The sequence below is a fragment of the Podarcis bocagei genome (assembly GCF_964188305.1).
Source record: "Podarcis bocagei genome assembly, chromosome: 4".
In the NCBI taxonomy this organism is placed as follows: domain Eukaryota; kingdom Metazoa; phylum Chordata; class Lepidosauria; order Squamata; family Lacertidae; genus Podarcis; species Podarcis bocagei.
Window position 1 is genome coordinate 157,599 of NC_138128.1, and position 21,386 is coordinate 178,984.

Here is a 21,386-nt window from a genome sequence, read left to right on the forward strand (position 1 = left end):
ACTGCTCCATGGAGTAAATATTGTGGGAGTTTAGAAATCAAATCTAAAAATGCATATTCTTACTAGTAAGCAAGTGTGGGGATTAAAATCACAGAGCAGTATTGCTGTTAGGTGGACTCAGATCAATGCAATTGGTAGAGAAGGCTCTGTGTTATTTCATTTCCCCTCCTCTCTTGGTAGGGAAGAAGAAAAAAAGTATTTTCTGTTCCTTCTCTCTCTCTCTCTCTCTCTCTCTCTCTCTCTCTCTCTCTCTCTCTCTCTCCAACCAGCCAATGGGAGAAGACTTGCATCTGCTTGCTCCAGCATCAGGCTCATGCCTGAGGCTGCTTTCACTGTAAATACAAGTATTTTACCTGCATTTATTTTTACTGCTGTTGTTGCTAAGGACAGGTGCTTGACTGTGAGTAAACTATATGTTTTAACCATACTTTTCAGTCGGTGGCCTGTTTCTATAATAAACAGGGTAACAGAAGGGGATATCAGCCTAAAGGCTTTTGTTTTTACTGTTTAAGATGCTTGGCACTGTGCTTCTAAACACAAGCAATAAGCTGATGTTTTGTCTGTTGGTCAGGTTTGTGGAGGAATAAAATATAGTTAACATATTCCCTCACCTACATGGTAAACCCTAACCAACATCTACCATAATGTGAAATCAAGCCATTCCAGGAGGTGTGCCGGAAGCTGAGGAGTGAGGGAGCAAATCATTCGATTCTGCTCCCTTGCCTCAGCCATGACCCCTCTGGTGGTGGGCAGACTGGGGGGTAGACTTCCTAGAAGCCTTCTCTTCCACAGTAGCCAGGCCTGTACAGTCATTGCATTGCTGGTGGTGCCAGATCACAGGGTCTTTCTCAGAGCAGCGAGATACCAGGTCAGAGCTCAATCTGGCTTTATTGCTCTTCAGTTGCTGGCAATTGTGTAGTGGATCCAGTCTTCAAAGATGCAGACCTTGGTGTACAGCCCCAGCCGGTTCTCTTCACTGCAGCTTTTCTTCCAGGACAGCAGTCCTTGGAGGGCTTCTTCACACACCAATGGGCTGCCCACATCTCCCTAAGACATAGACAACAGCTTTGGGGCTCTCCAGGGGACAGGATCAAATCATGGCAATTTCTCACTGTCGTTATTTGAACTCTCAGGCCCTGAAGCACTGCCTGCAGCAGGAGAGAGGGAGCTGTGTGAGGCTTTCCCCAGCCACAAGTACCTCCTGAGTGGTCCCAAGAGGTTGGCTCTTGCAGCTGGAGAATTTCCCTTCCCGTTGGGGTGGGTGTGCGCTTGCGCTTACAGCCCCTCTGGCCCTCTCAAGAATGTGGGAATGACATAAATGCTATTTAACTTTGATATGGGGAGGATTTGGCACATGGCTTTTTATTGTACTTTTCAAATATATTATGCTTTGTTGTTTAGTTCTGGTTAATGTTCGGCCAGTAGCTACTAGCCTGCCTATGGAGAATGCTTGTGCTTGATTTGGTTGGAGACAGCTCTAGTCTGAAGGGAAGCATTCATCTATATGGTGTGTGTGGATGCACATAATTAGACCATGTTACTGAACTCAAAGTCAGGGACACCTATACAACCTTACCTCCCACCAAAAAGTGCAGGCTCCGGGGGCCACCAAAACCACACCTCTCACCCATGGCTTGGAGTGGCTAGGAGCACACATGCCCATCTGGGAGGCCAGGCAAGGCATGCAGGCTCCTCTAGGCACCCATCTCATCAGCCCTGCAGGACCATCTCCCAGGTTGGCCAGTGGTGCTATTGGAACTGTGAGTGGAGCGCCAAGTGGCGCTTGGATAGAAGAAAGATAGAGACAGCAGGTGAGAGTTGCAGGAAGAGAGGGAGGGAGAGAGGAAGAAGAGCAGTCCTGATGGTCATGGAGGAAATCACAGGCAGAGCATGAAAGGTGACAAAAAGCAAACTTTTGGAGTTTCTGGTCCATGGTCTCTCCCAGCTTCAGATGTACTGATACAGCTTCTGGCCAAGATCACAAGGGAGTCAAGGTATGCCTCTGCTTGTTTGCTCCCCCACCCCCACCCCAATCACTGGACTTGCCAGTGAAAGGAGAAGAGCCTCACCTTGCAGGCATCTTGGCTGCTGTCCAGCTGTCCAGCACAAAGCATCCTGTCAGTGAACCGTCCTGGGTAGACATTGTTGCAAGTGGCATCAGATGTGACTGGAAGGTAGGTGCACTGCAGAAGGTTGTCTGTTCCATCAGCTGTAAGCCCAAAATATGTTGATCCTGAGCAGCTGCCTGGGGCGAGGCAGGAGGGAGACTCTTATGCTCAGGCCTCACCCCTCTCTCCTTGAGCTCTTTCTGCTTCAAGGGGGCACTGCCACCTGCCATGAATCTATCATAGTACAATGAATTGTTGGTGCCTCCCTCCCACCATTTGCCGTTCATCTACCCTTCCCTTTTTTGCATGGTGTCATTTATCCCATGCATCACTAAGGAACTTCAGTGCCCCCTTGCGTGTCCCCACCATAATCCCCCACGGCCACGAAGAGGGGCATCTTCCAGCAGCCCCCTGCTCCAGTCTGTCACAGTTGTTGCTGGTCCTGGTTAGTCTCTCAGCACCACCCTCTCTGTACTCACAGTTGCTGCTGATCCATTCTGAAGCCAGGCACTGGGTCCCAGCTATGGCACATTGGCTGGGCAAACTGATGGGCTGCACTAGCTCACCCAGGACAGCTGGTTGTGCAAGCTTGATGAGCATGATGTCATAGTCCAGTGTGTAGTTGTTGAACTGCTTATGAGGCACCAGCTTGGCAGCAGCAATGACCTGTTGCTTCTCCTTAGGAAGAGTCTCAGGGACTTGTAGGCCAAGCCAGACCTCCATGTGATCTGGGCTGCTGGAAGAAGAGCAGGTGGGTCAATAGTGTTCTCCCTAGAGTTTTTCTGCCTCAGCCTGGGTTGAAAGATTCCTTGCTCACCCTCAAGGATTCTTGTAGGCAGGCAGGCAAATGCAGAAGTTGCCCTCCTGTTTCAAATGAGAACAGAGGAGCCAACAGCAGAGAATGGACTTTATTCCCTGTGGGAGACAGATTGTGTGCAAAGGGTGTGAAGCAGGCTTATACCCACCTCCTGCTGCACTGAGCTGAGGACAACACCCATTCTTGGCTGATGAGGGCCCCACTGCAGACATGGTGCACTGACTGGAGGGAGACTTGCCACGGCACAGAATCTTGTTGGCACTTGGCACTACCAACCAACTTCTCAGCAGCTGCAACAGCTCAATATATAATTGGTAGAGGGAAAAATCAAGACTTCTTCAATGGTTAGGAACATGCTAAAATGCAATGTGGCCTCGTGAACTCAGGAAATGGTATCCAGCCTCTCCCATGACATCTGTCAGCCAGACTACGGTAGCTAGATGAGGGCGCTGCATGCAATCTCTTCCTGCTAGTAAACAAAGGCTCAACTTTTTGCCACCATATCCTGCTTTCCAACTCCATCTCCCTGCATAGGAATCCTCTGAATTATTGGTCTCATATTGCAAGTAAGTGTGGCTGGTGACTGTTCCTGATTAATCTCTGCCAGAGTTCTACATACCATCACTCATACTGCTAAAATAAAAGCCAGTTTTAAACCACAGGAAAGATCATAATGTATTATTGTAGACTATTCCAAAACAGTAACTATAACAAGTAACTATATAGTACACTGCTGGTTTGCCCCATGTAATAGTGACATTTCCTCTTTGTACAATCAGCCCAAATAACTGACTGCTTTTGATTATTCTGATATGAGCTGTTAATTTATTTTCTTACCACCATATATATGTACTGTATATGTGTATTATTATATATGAGAATAAAATCAGCATGAAAACATCATTAAAATGCCAGTAAATACTAATTAGTTAACAGAGTTGAGATTCCTGCATGGCAGGGGATTGAACTAGATGACCCTAGGGGTCCCTACCAACTCTACAATACTATGAAATCAGATACATGTTACAAAGGCTTCTCTAAACATTCAAGTTTTCAAAAGATGTCTGAAGGGAGGGCTGGCTCTTGGTGGCAGGGAGTTCCACAGGGCAGCGGCTGCCACACCAAAGGCTCAGTCCCTAAGGACGTCCAGCTAAACCTCAGGGTTCATTGGGGTGAGGAGACCAACAGAAGTGCCCCATCAACAGATCTGGGTGGTCACCTTGGAAAGTAAGTACTTTGGGGTCTCATGGTACTTTGGGACCAAGTTGCTTAGGGATATGTCAGTTTCACACACTGTTACAGAACAAATTCAGTGAATAAAGTGGGGCTGGGTGAATAGTCTGAATGGTCAGTGTAGAGAGTGGGTTTTGGGGCTGTATCCAACTAAGTAATACTCAGAGTAGTCCCACTGAAATCAGTGGACTTAAATTAGGCATGCCCATTAATATCAGTGGGTTAAATCTGAGTATGACTGACAATGGTGATAGCCCTCCTGCATTTCTGTTTCCTGGCTTAACTGCCTGGTTCTCTTCCCCTCCTCTGTTGCCAGGACACCTCTACTTGCACACTGAAATCTTAGCCCTCTTCTGGATTGATGGCCATGGATTTGCATTCCAGCTTCTGTACTACAGTTTTGTTCATCCTCACCCAACATTTCATGACTATTCTTGGGCAGATAAACTGTCCAGATTTGGGGGGGGGGGGGTTGTACCTGCAAGAGCCGCCAGCAGTAAACTGCAACCCAGCCACAGCATGTTCTCTTCTCTCAAACTGTCCTCACTCAGAATGCGGAGTCCTGTGTGCACCTGGAAGTCGTCTAATCTCCCAGAATGGAGAGAAGAGAAGAAAGAATGTTTGCACAGCTTTCACATTGGCTCTTGTCCAGGCAGTTAGGCTATTTTTAGTAACATTTCTGAAGGAGATAAGATTGCTGCTCCTTTGAGTTTGTAGGAGGTCTGGGCTGCAGGTTCCCCAAGTTTTCAGAGTGTTTTGTATTCAGACCCAGCACTGGGGCATTGAGCAGCTCTTTCAGCCTAACAAATCATCAGTAAAAACAATTACAGCCTAGAAAACACAACAGTGGTACCTGAGGCGCGCTTTCCCGCTGGTGCGCGATTTCCGTTCTCATCCTGGGGCTAAGTTCTCAGCCCAAGGTACTACTTCCAGGTTAGTGGAGTACAAAGTGTTTGTAACCTGAGGTACCAGTGTATTAACAAAGCGGCAACAAAAATATGCTAAACATTACAATTACAGCAAAAGTCATATTATATGATTAACAAAGCATTTATAATCTATAAAGCAGTATTAGCAACTAAAAAAACAAACCAAGCGCTGTTAATACACGCACTCTCCATGCCCCCATGACTCATAATCTTTCACTCTATTCAGTTCATTAAAATAAACATAGTGTCCATTGCTTAGCCAGCCTAGCCAGATGCTGCAGCAGCTGGTATCCTTAGGTGGTGGGCCAGGGAGGAGACGGTGGGACATAGACCAACATCTACCTTTGGGTAGCTCTTCCAGAGGCTCTTGATGAGGAACATGTTCATGTCACCCTCAGGAGGTCAATTCCCACTCAAGGAAGTCCGATGAGCCTGTCCCTCCAGAGCAGCAATCCTGCTGACATGTGCTTGAACAACTTCTTCTAGCGGCAATATAGGTGTTCTATGAATTTGAGAGGGGAACCCCCCCAACCCCAAGAAAATAATAAATGATAGGGTTTTGATTCATAGGGTCATTGTCCAACCCCTTGCGATGCAGGAATCTCAAATAAAGCATCCATTTGGAATATGAAGGGAAAATACAAACTGCAGATGAATTATGGGCAAGCTTATGCAAAACAACCTGGCTACGCTAGGGCTGCTAAGAAGTGATGCAGGGTCACTGAGGGCCATTGGTAATGCAAGAGAACTGTCCTTCCCCCCTGCCCAGATGTACAAACAGAGACAGGAGATTTGGAAGGTTACCGGGGTAGCAGAGCATGATGTCATATGTAGAGTTGGGGGCTGAGAGCAAAGGAGAGAACCATTTTGGCAGGATGGCTGAAGGGAGGCTGGGAGAGATGCCTTGGACTCCACTGCTGCACTGCTGTGGGGAACAAACCCCTCTTGGATGACCACATTGTTAGATCTGGACTCCTTCCATCCAAATTCAGGTGTAGATATGTCAATATATCATATTTCTTAAAGCTACAACAGCCTCCTCCATGCCTTCATTCTCAAGGGAACACAGACCCTGGGTAAGTGCCTGGGACTCCCCTGGAATCTTGCCAAACCTCAGCAGAGATTGTGGGTGGCATCCAACCAACAGGTGTTATATAGATGTATTTATTTTGTGGAAAGATAACAAAGCAGTTCTGGTATGTTTCAGGGACTTTCCTCTCTCAGTTATTAAGCTGGCATTTGGGAATGCTACAGGCAAGGTTTTCCAGGCCCCCATATGCATCAGGCATCTTCCATATAAAAGACTGAGAGCCAGTGTGGTGTAGTGGTTAAGAGTGGTGGACTCGTAATCTGGTGAACCGGGTTCGATTCCCTGCTCCTCCACATGCAGCTGCTGGGTGACCTTGGGCTAGTCACACTTCTCTGAAGTCTCTCAGCCTCACTCACCTCGCAGAAAATTTGCTGGGGGGGGGAGGGAAAGGAGATTGTACACCACTTTGAGGCTCCTTACGTAAAGGTAAAGGGACCCCTGACCATTAGGTCCAGTTGTGACCGACTCTGGGGTTGCGGCACTAATCTCACTTTATTGGCCAAGGGAGCCGGCGTACAGCTTCCAGACCAGCATGACTAAGCCACTTCTGGTGAACCAAAGCAGCGCACGAAAATGCCGTTTACCTTCCTGCCGGAGCGGTACCTATTTATCTACTTGCACTTTGACGTGCTTTTGAACTGCTAGGTTCAAGAATTTGGTCAAGTTGCAGGATTTAAACTGAACAAGTTAAAAACAAAGGTTTTAGAGAAAAATTTAACAGCGATTGAAAGAGAAAGGTTTTAGAATGAGACAGGTTTAACAGTGGTTAAGAAAGTGAAATACCTTGGGATTAATATGACAGCTAAAAATGGGAACCTATTTAAAGACTACGAAAAATGTTGGACGGAAGTGAAAAAAGACTTAGAAATTTGGTCAAATTTGAAGCTTTCACTGCTAGGCCGTATTGCTGCGATAAAAATGAATGTATTGCCTAGAATGTTATTTTTGTTTCAAACATTGCAAATTTTGGACAAAATGCACTGTTTCAAGAAGTGGCAGAGAGACATCTCTAGATTTGTCTGGCAGGGCAAGAAGCCTAGAATAAAATTTAAAATATTAATGGATGCAAAGGAAAGAGGCGGTTTTGCCCTGCCAGACCTTAAACTTTATTATGAATCAGCAGCCTTTTGCTGGTTGAAAGAATGGCTGCTTCTTGAAAACACAGACATCTTGGACTTAGAAGATTATAACAATGTATTTGGATGGCATGCATATTTGTGGTATGAGAAGGTCAAAGCACATAAAGCATTTAAAAAATCATATTGTCAGGAAAGCATTGTTTAATGTCTGGATAAGATATAAGGATTTATTGGAAAACAAAACCCCAAGGTGGCTGTCACCGATGGAAGCGAAAGCTCAGAAAAAGCTCAATATGGAGGCCAAATGGCCGAAATATTGGGAAATTCTGAAACAAGAGGGAGATAGACTGAAACTGCAGAGTTTTGAGAAACTAAAAAACAAAGTGCGAGACTGGCTTCATTATTATCAGATAATGGAGGCATACAATTTGGACAAGAAAATTGGCTTCCAGGTGGAAAAATCAAAATTAGAAACAGAACTGTTAGAACCCAAAACCAAGATTTTGTCAAAGATGTATAACTTGCTGCTGAAATGGAATACTCAGGATGAAACTGTGAAATCTGCTATGATTAAATAGGCACAAGATGTTGGACATAACATTATGATGGCTGACTGGGAACAGTTATGGACCACAGGTATGAAGTTTAAGAGAGAATATTATGAAAATGATATACAGGTGGTACATGACCCCAGTCAAGCTTGCAAAAATTTATCACTTGCCGGACAATAAATGTTGGAAATGTAAAGAAACTGAAGGTACATTCTTTCACCTTTGGTGGACGTGCCCAAGGATTAAGGCTTTCTGGGAGATGATATATAATGAAATGAAAAAGGTATTTAAATATACCTTCCTGAAGAAACCAGAGGCCTTTCTCCTGGGCATAGTCGGCCAATCGGTGCCAAAGAAGGATAGAACTTTCTTTATGTATGCCACAACAGCAGCAAGAATACTTATTGCAAAGTATTGGAAGACACAAGATTTACCCACCCGGGAAGAATGGCAGATGAAGGTGATGGACTACATGGAATTGGTGGAAATGACTGGCAGAATCCGAGACCAGGGAGAAGAGTTGGTGGAGGAAGATTGGAAGAAATTTAAAGACTATTTACATAAACATTGCAAAATTAATGAATGTTAGAATAATAATAATAATAATAATAATAATAATAATAATAATAATAATAATAATAATAATAATTTATTATTTATACCCCGCCCATCTGGCTGGGCCTCCCCAGCCACTCTGGGGGGCTTCCATAAAAACCAAAAATACAGTAAAATGTCACACGTTAAAAACTTCCCTGAACAGGGCTGCCTTAAGATGTCTCCTGAATGTCAGGTAGTTGTTTATCGCTTTGACATCTGCTGGAAGGGCGTTCCACAGGGCGGGCGCCACTACCGAGAAGGCCCTCTGCCTGGTTCCCTGTAGCTTTGCTTCTCGCAGTGAGGGAACCGCCAGAAGGCCCTCGGCGCTGGACCTCAGCGTCCGGGCAGACTGATGGGGGTGGAGACGCTCCTTCAGGTATACTGGACCGAGGCCGTTTAGGGCTTTAAAGGTCAGCACCAACACTTTGAATTGTGCTCGGAAACGTACTGGGAGCCAATGCAGGTCTTTCAAGACCGGTGTTATATGGTCTCGGCGGCCGCTCCCAGTCACCAGTCTAGCTGCCGCATTCTGGATTAGTTGTAGTTTCCGCGTCACCTTCAAAGGTAGCCCCACGTAGAGCGCATTGCAGTAGTCCAAGCGGGAGATAACCAGAGCATGCACCACTCTGACGAGACAGTCCACAGGCAGATAGGGTCTCAGCCTACGTACCAGATGGAGCTGGTAAACAGCTGCCCTGGACACAGATTTGACCTGTGCCTCCATGGACAGCTGTGAGTCCAAAATGACTCCCAGGCTGCGCACCTGGTCCTTCAGGGGCACAGTTACCCCATTCAGGACCAGGGAATCCTCCACACCTGCCCGCCTCCTGTCCCCCAAAAACAGTACTTCTGTCTTGTCAGGATTCAACCTCAATCTGTTAGCCGCCATCCATCCTCCAACCGCCTCCAGACACTCACACAGGACCTTCACCGCCTTCACTGGTTCTGATTTAAAAGAGAGGTAGAGCTGGGTGTCATCCGCATACTGATGAACACCCAGCCCAAACCTCCTGATGATCTCTCCCAGCAGCTTCATATAGATGTTAAAAAGCATGGGGGAGAGGACAGAACCCTGAGGCACCCCACAAGTGAGGGCCCAAGGGTCTGAACACTCATCCCCCACCACCACTTTCTGAACACGGCCCAGGAGGAAGGAGCGGAACCACTGTATAACAGTGCCCCCAGCTCCCAGCCCCTCAAGACGGTCCAGAAGGATGCTATGGTCGATGGTATCAAACGCCGCTGAGAGATCCAGCAGAACTAGGAAACAGCTCTCACCTTTGTCCCTAGCCCGCCGGAGATCATCAACCAGTGCGACCAAGGCAGTTTCAGTCCCATGATGAGGCCTGAATCCCGACTGGAAGGGATCCAAATGGTCCGCTTCTTCCAGGCGTGCCTGGAGTTGTTCGGCAACCGCTCGCTCAATCACCTTGCCCAGGAATGGAAGATTTGAGACTGGGCGATAGTTGGCCATCGTGGCCGCATCTAAAGATGGTTTTTTAAGAAGCGGTTTAATAACCGCCTCTTTCAGCGGGTCTGGGAAGGCTCCCTCACGGAGGGAAGCATTCACCACCCCACGAAGCCCATCGCCCAGTCCTTCCCGGCTAGCTTTTATAAGCCAGGATGGGCAAGGATCCAGGAGACAGGTGGTTGGTTTCACTCGTCCAAGCAGCCTGTCCACATCCTCGGAGGTAACAGATTGAAATTGATCCCACTCAACTTGACTAGACAGAACTCTAGCACTCTCCCGCCCCGGCCCTGCTCCCACGGTGGAGTCTACTTCTTCCCGAATCTGGGCGATTTTATCTGCAAAAAACTTTGCAAAATCATTGCAGGAGAACATGTGGCCCGTACTGGGCCCCGATGTTGCAGGTGGTTCCGCTAAATTGTGAACCACCTGAAAAAGTCTCCTGCTGCTGTTTTCTGCAGATGCAATAGAGGCGGTGAAGAAATTCTTCTTCGCCGTCGCTATCGCCACTTGGTAGGCTCGACGTTGAGCTCTAACCTGTGTCCGGTCAGATTCGGAATGAGTTATCCGCCACCGGCGCTCTAGCCGTCTCAACGATTGTTTCATTGCCCTCAGATCCGTGGAAAACCACGGGGCTGTCCGGGCTCCATGCAATCGGAGAGGGCGCTTCGGAGCCAAACAGTCAATAGCCCTGGTTAACTCCACATTCCAGCGGGCCACCAGGGAATCGGCTGAAAGGCCATCAACATGGGATAAAGCATCCCCTACCACTCTCTGGAAACCATTTGGATCCATTAAGTGGCGGGGGCGGACCATCCGAATTGGTCCCACCTCCCTGCAGAGGGGATGGGTCGCAGAGAAGTCCAGTTGCACCAGGAAGTGATCTGACCATGGCACTTCTTTCATTTCGCTTTTACTTAGTGTCAGATCACCAACATCCATAGAGGTAAACACCAGGTCCAAGGCATGTCCACGGCTATGGGTTGGGCCAGACTTATTCAGGGACAGCCCCATGGAGGCCATGCTTTCCACGAAGTCCCGAGCGGCCCCTTGTAAGGTCGTGTCGGCATGGATGTTAAAATCCCCTAGGACGACCAGGCTAGGTGTCTCCAGGAGAACATCCGCCACGACCTGAAGCAGCTCGGGCAGGGAATCCTTGGTGCAGCGGGGAGGTCGGTACACCAAAAGGAATCCTGTACTGCCCCTATTGCCCAACTTCCAGAACATGCACTCAGAAAACTGGGTCTTCCCAATAGGACGCCTGGTGCAAACTAATGACTTCCTAAAAATCACTGCAACCCCCCCTCCCCGCCCACGTGACCTGGGTTGCTGTGCGTAAGAGAAACCTGGTGGACAAGCAGCGGCAAGGACAGGCCCATCTGCTTCCTCCAACCAAGTCTCTGTTACACATGCCAGGTCAAATCCTCCATCCATGATCAAGTCATGGATGGCAGTGGTCTTACGAATCATTGACCTGGCATTGCACAGCAGCACCTTCAGGTCACGTGGGTATCCCTTGCTGATTCTAGTATCCATCCGGACAGGACCAGACCCGGAGGCAGGGATAGTCCTCAGACAACGACTAAACCTGCCTCCTCTGTAATGACATGATCTGGTCTTAGCGTAACTCCTCCTCCTACCCATGATCACTGAGATCGGTTGTCCCAGTGCATCCCCCCCTGTGGAACATGCCCCAGCCATTTTGTGGGCTGGGGCCCACTCCCCGGCAGCCCTGAACCCTCCCCCTAAAAACAAAATAACACCTTAAACAAACAAACAAAACCAATAAAACAATACAAACAAAAAAAAATGTAAAAATTACAAAAACATCAAAATAAAAAAATAATAATTCCCCAAGCCCAACCAAACATCCATCCCACCCCCACCCCCCACATACAAAAAATCCAAAGAAAGTTTTTAAAAAACATTTTAAAAACACTCTGTGCCTCTCCGGCAGTAACAACTGTCCTAGTGAGGCCTGTCAGGCCCCGCCCCGGGCCAGGTGGTAAGTGGCAGGGAGGAGCAGGGCCCTCAGGCACTCACTCAGGGGAGTCTTCCTGGGCAGCAAGCAGCACGCAGCACGCAGTCCTTGTGAGGCTTCAGGCCCCGCCCCAGGCCAGATGGTAAGTGGCAAAAGCAGGGCCCACAAGCACTCACTCAGGGGAGTCTTCCTGGGCAGCAGGCAGCAAGCAGCACGCAGTCCTTGTGAGGCTTCAGGCCCCGCCCCAGGCCAGATGGTAAGTGGCAAAAGCAGGGCCCACAAGCACTCACTCAGGGAGTCTTCCTGGGCAGCAGGCAGCAAGCAGCACACAGTCCTTATGAGGCCCCAGGCCCCGCCCCAAGCCAGATGGTAAGTGGCAAAAGCAGGGCCCACAAGCACTCACTCCGGGAGTCTTCCTGGGCAGCAGGCAGCAAGCAGCACGCAGTCCTTGTGAGGCCCCAGGCCCCGCCCCAAGCCAGATGGTAAGTGGCAAAAGCAGGGCCCACAAGCACTCACTCAGGGAGTCTTCCTGGGCAGCAGGCAGCAAGCAGCACGCAGTCCTTATGAGGCCCCAGGCCCCGCCCCAAGCCAGATGGTAAGTGGCAAAAGCAGGGCCCACAAGCACCCACTCAGGGAGTCTTCCTGGGCAGCAGGCCGCAAGCAGCACACAGTCCTTGTGAGGCCCCAGGCCCCGCCCCAAGCCAGATGGTAAGTGGCAAAAGCAGGGCCCACAAGCACTCACTCAGGGAGTCCTCCTGGGCAGCAGGCCGCAAGCAGCACACAGTCCTTGTGAGGCCCCAGGCCCCACCCCAAGCCAGATGGTAAGTGGCAAAAGCAGGGCCCACAAGCACCCACTCAGGGAGTCTTCCTGGGCAGCAGGCCGCAAGCAGCACACAGTCCTTGTGAGGCCCCAGGCCCCGCCCCAAGCCAGATGGTAAGTGGCAAAAGCAGGGCCCACAAGCACCCACTCAGGGAGTCTTCCTGGGCAGCAGGCCGCAAGCAGCACACAGTCCTTGTGAGGCCCCAGGCCCCACCCCAAGCCAGATGGTAAGTGGCAAAAGCAGGGCCCACAAGCACTCACTCAGGGAGTCTTCCTGGGCAGCAGGCAGCAAGCAGCACGCAGTCCTTATGAGGCCCCAGGCCCCGCCCCAAGCCAGATGGTAAGTGGCAAAAGCAGGGCCCACAAGCACTCACTCAGGGAGTCTTCCTGGGCATGGATGTTGGAATGATGTTATGTGGCTTTAGCAGAAATGTTATAAAGAATTTGGGAAAAACTGACTGTTAATTGGTGAAAGGAGGGAAAGTAAAATTACATTATATTAAGATAAATTACAGGACAAAAATTTGAAAAGCTGGAAAGGATTTGCTGAAACAGATAATCGAACTAGAATACAAAAAAGGGAGGTGTGTACTATGAATCAGCAGCATTCTGTTGGATGAAAGAATGGATGCTCCTTGAGAATACAGATATCTTGGACTTAGAAGGTTTTAATAATGTATTTGGATGGCATGCATATCTATGGTATGACAAGGTTAAAGTGCATAAAGCTTTCAAAAACCACATTGTTAGAAAAGCATTATATAATGTCTGGATCAGATATAAAGATTTGCTGGAAAACAAAACTCCTAGATGGTTGTCGCCATTGGAGGCCAAAGCTGTGAAAAAACTCAACATGGAGGCCAATTGGCCAAAGTATTGGGAAATTCTGGAACAAGAGGGTGACAAATTGAAACTACAGAGCCATGAGAAACTGAAGACTAAAGTACAAGACTGGCTCCATTATTATCAAATAATGGAGGTTTACAAACAAGACAGGAAAATTGGCTTCCAGGTGGAGAAATCGAAATTAGAAACAGAACTGTTAGAACCCAATGCTAAGAATTTGTCTAGAATGTACAACTTGTTGCTGAAATGGAATACACAAGATGAAACGGTTAAATCAGCTATGATTAAGTGGGCACAGGACATTGGTCATAATATTATGTTTGCTGACTGGGAGCAGTTGTGGACCACCGGCATAAAATTTACGGCATGTCATGCCTTAAGAGAAAATATTATGAAAATGATTTACAGGTGGTACATGACCCCAGTCAAGCTAGCAAAAATCTATCATTTGCCTGACAATAAGTGTTGGAAATGCAAAGAAACTGAAGGTACTTTCTATCACCTTTGGTGGACGTGCCCGAAGATTAAGGCTTTCTGGGAAATGATATATAATGAAATGAAAAAGGTACTTAAATGCACTTTTCCCAAGAAACCAGAGGCCTTTCTCTTGGGCATTGTCGGCCAGTTGGTGTCAAAGAAAGATAGAATTTTTTTTATGTATGCTACTACAGCAGCAAGAATTCTCATCGCAAAGCATTGGAAGACGCAAGATCTACCCACTCTGGAAGAATGGCAGACGAAGGTGATAGACTATATGGGACTGGCCGAAATGACTGGCAGAATCCGTGATCAGGGGAAAGAGACGGCGGAAGAAGATTGGAAGAAATTTTAAGTATACCTTAAGAAATATTGCAAAATTAATGAGTGTTAAAATGTCGAGATTTGAGGGGGGGGAAGGGGTTTACAGCTGAAAAAGATTAAGTAAAAGAAAAGAATAAGGGATAAATCTGATGAAATTAAGTCTTAGGATTTGCTGAAATAATTTTGGAAATTGGGATGCAGAAAGGGGAGGCTTGGGGAAGTCGACGAAGTAGGTTTATGAAAAAAAGGATATGAAATTATACATGTTTGTTTGTTTCTTTATCGGTTTGTATGTGTTTATAAAAAATTCTTGTAAAACCAATAAAAATTATATTAAAAAAAACAAAAAAGGGAGGTGTGAGGAGGTCAAGGAAATAAGCTAATGAAAGACAAGTTATGGGAAGATGTGTTGTATTTTTCTTTTTCGCTTTTTTAATGGATTTTATTTTTCTTGTTTTTTCTTATTCTTGTTTTTTCTTTATTGTGATGTGTTGTATTGTTTTTGTTTAAAAATGTGTTTTTTGCTTTTTCTTTCTGTAACCTTTGAAACGTTAATAAATATTAATTTTTTTAAAAAAAAAAAGTGAGGTGGATTGGCTACATTTTTCTTCAAAATTACAAGAATGCAGGAATCTCAACTAAATGAATCCCCATGACAGATGGCCATCCAACCTCTGCTTAAAGACCTCCAATGAAGGAGAATCCACAATCTTCAGAGGGTAAAGACATGGCAGAGGCGAATGTATCAAGAAGATACAATCAAAGAGTTGGAATAGAGTCTCCTCCAGCACCAGAATTCAAAAGCATCCATTCTTCGGCGATCAGCCTTCTTGACGGTCCAGCTCTCACTTCCACACATCACGAGCGGGGAAACCAGAGCTTTGACTAGACGGTGGCAGGTGATGCCTCTGCTTTTGAAGATGCTCCCTAGGTTTGCCTTGACTTCTAGCTGCCCTTTAGCCAAAGGCCCGGAAACTGCCTTCACTTCCGCCCCCAGGACCCGCTACTCTATGGTCAGGCGGACCAAGTCACGCCCGTCAGGGCGCACGCGCGGCCTTCAGCTCCCCCGGCCAATCCCGACGCCAGGCCAGCACGTGACCTGCCCGGCGCCTGCTCCGCTCCCTCGCCGCTCGCGACGCGGCTCCTTCTCCCGCCCGGAGTCTTCGGTGGGCGGAGGCCGCCTGCCTTTCGCGGCGAGGATGGTCCTGCGCCGGCTGCTGCTCGCCCTGCTGAACGACCACCGGCTCCTGGAGCGGCTGGCGGAGGCGAGGCCTATCCGGGCGGCGGCGCGCCTCACGGCCGCGGCCCTGACGCGCGGACTGCGCCTGCGCGACACTTTCCTGCGCGAGCTGAAGGAGGAGGCCAAGGCCAGCGGCTGGTCCAATGAGGGGCGCGGAAAGGACAAGGGGCGGGATCCCTGAGGAAGGCCCAAGACGGACGCTGAGGGCGGCCAATAGCGGACTCGGGCCCGCCGCGTCTCCTGCCGGCCAATGGGCGAGGCTGCCAGCGCCCCCTGGAGGAGCAAGCGGCGAATAAAAGGGGCGGCCCGCGGGGGAGGCGGGAGGAGGCTGGGCCCCGAGCCCATAGCACGGCTGTGGAAACTGAGGCTGGCGAGGTTCCCGCGCTGAGCTGGAGTCCCGGGCCGGGCCCCCCAGAGACGCAGCGCCCCCCTTCCCGGACAGCCTCCCCGCAGGGGGACCTGGAGCCGCCTCCGCAGTTGAGGCCCCCCGAGATTCTCCTGGGGCTCTGCTTGGCGGCAGAAGCAGGCCCCGCCCTCTGGTCCAGCAGCCGCTTCGCCTTCCCGTAGCAGGGAGTTCCACAGGACCGGGCCAGTGACACCAAAGGCGCGACTCCTCCTTGTCAGACGAGCCTCACCAACTCGGGGAATGGCCAACGATGGTTCTGCAGATGACCTCTGTGATTGAACTGGGGTATGATGGGGTGTCCTGGACCCAAGTTGTTTGGGGCTTTGTCAAGCAACGCAAGGACTCAGCAGTAGGTGGGCAGCCAGTGCAGCTGTTTGAACAATGGCCAGATGCCCACCGCCGCCACCGCAGTCCGGTCGCAGCGTTCTCCCATCAGCTGGTGCTTCTGAACCAAACCCAAAGACGGCTCCACACAACAGTGTTGTGTTTCCTTAGAAAAGTTTGAGATGGCGCACAACTTAAAAGACATAAAATACAATAAAACAACTGCAAAACTAAACAGAATTGCAGAGCAAGAAATAAAAGCAGTTAAGACAGCGGCAATGCTGTGTTTAAAAACACCCATAAAAAAGAAATGTAGGCCATTGCTAAAGTCTGATCTTTAATGTAAAATGCAGCATCTTGAATTGGGCTCAAAGAATGAGGGAGTCAGTGCAGTTGCTTTTGCTCTGGAGTAACATGTTCCCTCCCAATGCCTGGTTTTTGTCAGCATCTTAAGCTGTAAATTTTGGGCAAACTGCATCTGCTGTCCCAATGTAATAACCAGCTCTGCATTCCCCCGTTTGTGGCACAGTTGGCACACCAGCCCCCTGTGTGGTGCCACATTGGCATCCAAATCCAGAAACAGCTCTGAGGCTATGGACCTATCCAGGAGAGGCCAAACCTGTTTCAAGATGGGTTGTTTTCTTCTTGTGATTTGGAAGTTGTACTGTTTGGAACTGCCTTTGCCTATTTAGCCCTGCGAGGAAAACCTCCCTTGCATAATCGAAGGAGCAGACAGACCAGGAGGACTTTGACTTGTGCCTGGAAATGGAATAAGAGCATCCATCCAGACTTTTAATGATCAGGCCAAAGTCACCATGTTTTGCAGTGGGATAGGGGGCCTTGAAACAAAATGCTGCAGTTGGCACCAGGGATGCTTTTGTTATGGGCTGTTCCAGATAGCCTGGAACAAGGAAAAGAAAAAGCAGTTTTCTTAAAACAACAAAAACCCTTACCTTCTTGAAATCTTCACAAGCTTGGCTATATATGTAGCCTAAAAGGCTTCAGTTGAGGGCTGACTGCCAGTTCCAACCTGAAGTACTTTGAACATAATAGAAAGCTACTTTGTACCAGGTCAGGCAAGACCATTACCTATTCTGACTGACACCAGTTCTCTAAGGTGGAGATTTTATCCTGGAAGTTTCTTTGTTTACAGCATACAAACCATGTGCTCTACCAATAAACTGTGATTCCTCCACCTATTATTATGGTTGTTGTTATTAATGTTATTTATATTTATCATTACAGTTCAGTTTTAAAAACCAGTCCAATCCAATATACTTTATTGAAGAGTTTGGATTTGATATCCCGCTTTATCACTACCCTAAGGAATCTCAAAGTGGCTAACATTCTCCTTTCCCTTCCTCCCCCACAACAAACACTCTGTGAGGTGAGTGGGGCTGAGAGACTTCAGAGAAGTGTGACTGGCCCAAGGTCACCCAGCAGCTGCATGTGGAGGAGCGGAGACACGAACCCAGTTCCCCAGATTACGAGACTACCGCTCTTAACCACTACACCACACTGGCTCTCTATTGCTCTGAGGAAGGGAAGGATATGTTCTTTCCCCCACTTCTTCCCTCCTGAAGCCTTGCATATAGCAGGAGCAGCCTGGAGGGGGCAGTGCTGCCCTCCGAACACCATTGTCACTCCTACTACCTGGATAGGACTGGCATGAACCTGTGGGGGCCACCAATGGAGCAAATTGGGGGCAGGCTTCGGGGCATTGATTTTATTATATATATACATATGTTTGTGTGTGTATCATAAAAATGTATCATAGCGCTTTACAACATAAACACACAAAACCCAACAATAAAATGGCAACAAGTTAAAAGCAAAAAGAAATGTAAAACACTTTCACAGGTCCAGCCTCACTACCGCCCTTCCCCATGCCAGCCCATCCAGGTAAGCTGCAGCAACAATGATCAGGAGGAGAGCTCCACATGGGCTACTGCTGGGGCACCAATAGGGTTTTTCTGGGGCCAGTACACTAGACGGATTGGGCCCTCTAATCCACTTGCAATAGAGGACACTGATTTGCATAATAATTGCAAATGCTTTGTGTCATGCAAAATTATGTGATTTCTTGCAGGTGGTGTGGAGGACCCAAAAATAAATTGGTGGTGACACAAGTAGTAAAACAGACAGAATGTGAATAGATGAAGCTTTCCCCATAATTGTATTTCTATTCTGCAAAAGGAAGACCTGTTGAATTTCTGCCTGCTACACAGCTGGTAAAGGCAGTAGAGCCAGGGGCATGCTTTGTGAGGATATTATTTATTATTAATTTTATTGCCCATCCTTTACCAGTGGGCTACAACACTAAACCTCAAAACTGAGGACAGTTACAATCACAGGAATAGGGTGGGCTCTGAAAGTGCAGGTGTCAAAGGCTAAGGTAAATGTATGTAGAGCTTGTTTTTAGGAAGAATAGACTAAGTACTTGTTCATTTATTGTATTCCACCACGTGTCCTAAAACACCTTCAGGGTAGTTTACAAAACAAAAAAACCGCAATTACATTTTTTAAAAAACCAGCATTTAAAAATATTATTAAACCAAAACTATCCTAAATCACAACAACGGGCAACAGTATCATAACAGCAGAATGACAGAATCGTAGGCTTGGAAAGGACCCACAAGGATTATCTAGTCCAACCCCTTGCAATACACAGATATACACAGCTATCAAAATTCCCAATACAGATTCCACAATAGGGGAACAACCACTTGTATCTAATCTAACCTCAGAGGACCGCTTACTTATGAAGGGCTTAGGACCAGGGGAGGCTTACGCCAGGGTGCTCAAACCTTTGCGATGGTCAGACCCAGCATTTAAAATTATGCCCAGAAACCAAGGGAAGGCCACTGCCAGGGCTGGCCCAATACATTTTGTCACCTGAGGCAAACCATAAAATTCCCCCACACCTGAGAAGAGTTTTATGTCAGGGATAAGGGTGGAAGGAGACCAGAAGCGCTTTCTATTCCCCAAGAGGCTGCCGGGGGGGGGGGCAGATCTAAAGCACTCTGCAGCTGTCACTGCCAGCACAGCAGCGGGCAATGCATTCCTTGGAGGCTGGATTTGCTGCTCTTGTGGCTTCTGCCAGGAGAGGCAGCCCATCTCTATGTCTTCTAGTGGAGAATTCACATTGCCATCTGGGTTATGGGTAGAAAGGATGCCAGAAGTGTTTGCACATTGTTGCAGGGGGAGTGGCGGTGTTGCTCCAGAAGGAAGCCAGGAGGGTTGCTGTGGCAGAGACTGACCCAAGGCATTTCATCTGGAGGATTTGAGGGTGCTAAATAGCAGCTCCCCACCTCAGCACAGTCTTAGGCATATCTTGATTTTGGACACTTTCATTTTCTAGCAGATAATGTTCCATGCCATCAATACTGATGCAATCATGTGCCCTTTGGTCCCTTACTAACAAAGGAGGAGTTTGGCAGTGACAACTGCGGTGCATAAAGCAAACTTTTGCAAGGGCCTCTTTCTGGCTTCCAAACGCAAAAAGCACCTTTCAAAGGCAGTTGCCACAAGTGCCCTGGTCAAAGTTTTCTTAAACTGAGCTTAATTTTTATAATTATTTATAATTATTATCCGGTCTTTGCACAAAGTTTTCTCAAGGCAGCTTAGAATCAATTTTAGAACACATTTTTATAAACAACACTATAAAACAATTTCTTCAAAAGAAACAAGCAAACAACAATAATGACAGATTGAGGTACTTTTGAAAATGATGATGCTCATGAAACTCAGGTCAGAAGAACAGGTGCCAGGCAAATATTCCTGACGAGAGTGTCCCACAGTCTGGTTTCTCTCCAGGAAAGGCCTTGTCCCCGGGTGCCACCCACTCAATTGGCTCTGGTAGAGGTATCGGGTTCAAGTGGCAACAGAGTTTCTGAAGGTGATATCAATGAACTGGCAGCTTCCTAGAGGGGTAGGCAGCCCTTCAAGATCCTCCGATACACCTCAGACTTTTAAAGCCCCAAACAAAATCTGTTTCTTGAATCATGCCCAGAAACAGAGTGTGTGTTGGTGGATGCGGCTGCTCATCTTGGTAGCAGTTTTTGTCTTGATGCCAATTCTAGAGCAATCCACCAGGTCTAGCTCGTTCTTGCCATTACACCAGGCTGTTTGCAAACATGTCAGCTGGCCCATCTTGGCTTGGAGGTGTCTCACATTAGCATATAAACACATATTTCCAGGCCCGTCTCCAAATGTCTCGGGCGCGAGCATTTTAGCCCAAGGAGCTTTGGCCTCTCTGAATTGCTATCAGTGTCCCTGCACTCTAAATGCCTCATTCTACCCCTCCCCTATTTAAATCACCATGGATCTTTTCTCGCCTTTGTCCTTATTACAGGAGAGGGGGAGATATGTTCCGGACCAGAATCCTCCTTAGTTTCTTTTGGCTTTCCCTGCAAAAAATTGCTCTGCCACCTTTTAAGTGCCAGCAGTCTGGTTCCACACTGGTTCAAGTGAAGCCCACCCCGCTTGTCCCAAAATGTTCCCTGGTGCCTAGAGTTAATCCAGACCTTTCCTCTCCACACCCATGTCTCATCCACGCATTGAAGCTCCACAGATGTGTCTTTCTTTTAATGTTTTAATGTTTGATGTATTATAGTATTTTAATATTCTTTTGGAAGCCGCCCAGAGTGGCTGGGGAAGCCCAGCCAGATGGGCGGGGTATAAATAATAAATTATTATTATTATTATTAATTATTATTATTATTATTATTATTATTATTATTATTATTATTATTATTATTATTATTATTATTTCTAGCTGGCCCTGTACATGGACCTGGTAGCATTTCAGAGAAAAGTCACACATATAGCCAAAGTGCCTGTGGTCAGTGGCGTATTGGGGTCCCTAGAAGGCAGAGGCAGACGGAGGCCCTAGGACACACAGCTATGAGACAAGATGGCTATATTTTTGGCTGGAACAGAACAGAAGATGCTGGAAACTGAGAAGTGGGAACTGGGATGGATGGCATTTGGGGCACTTGGAAGTTGAAGAAAGGAAATGGGTTGCTTGGGGTGATACAGGACTGTGCCACAGTGTTTGGTGGGTGAGGTGTATTGGGAGATTTCTGAGAATAACT

At 47.7% G+C, this 21,386-nt stretch overlaps 1 protein-coding gene across 5 annotated transcripts; it reads right to left on the minus strand.

Annotated features, from left to right (window-relative positions):
* Positions 1-869: 869 nt before the first annotated feature.
* LOC308585082 (trypsin-like) lies at positions 870-5,442 on the minus strand. 5 transcript variants are annotated; one of them, XM_081190634.1, is made up of 5 exons: positions 4,637-5,442; positions 3,074-3,224; positions 2,588-2,841; positions 2,070-2,245; positions 870-1,148 (listed from the first exon to the last, which is right to left on the minus strand). In XM_081190634.1, the coding sequence occupies exons 1-5, from the start codon at positions 4,677-4,679 to the stop codon at positions 888-890; spliced, it is 885 nt and encodes a 294-aa protein (XP_081046760.1). In that variant the 5' UTR covers positions 4,680-5,442; the 3' UTR covers positions 870-887. The 5 variants fall into 5 exon arrangements, with proteins under 5 accessions (XP_081046760.1, XP_081046762.1, XP_081046759.1 ...); XM_081190636.1 differs by having other exon boundaries at positions 870-1,047; positions 2,588-2,844; XM_081190633.1 differs by having other exon boundaries at positions 2,588-2,844.
* Between the last annotated feature and the right edge of the window lie 15,944 nt (positions 5,443-21,386).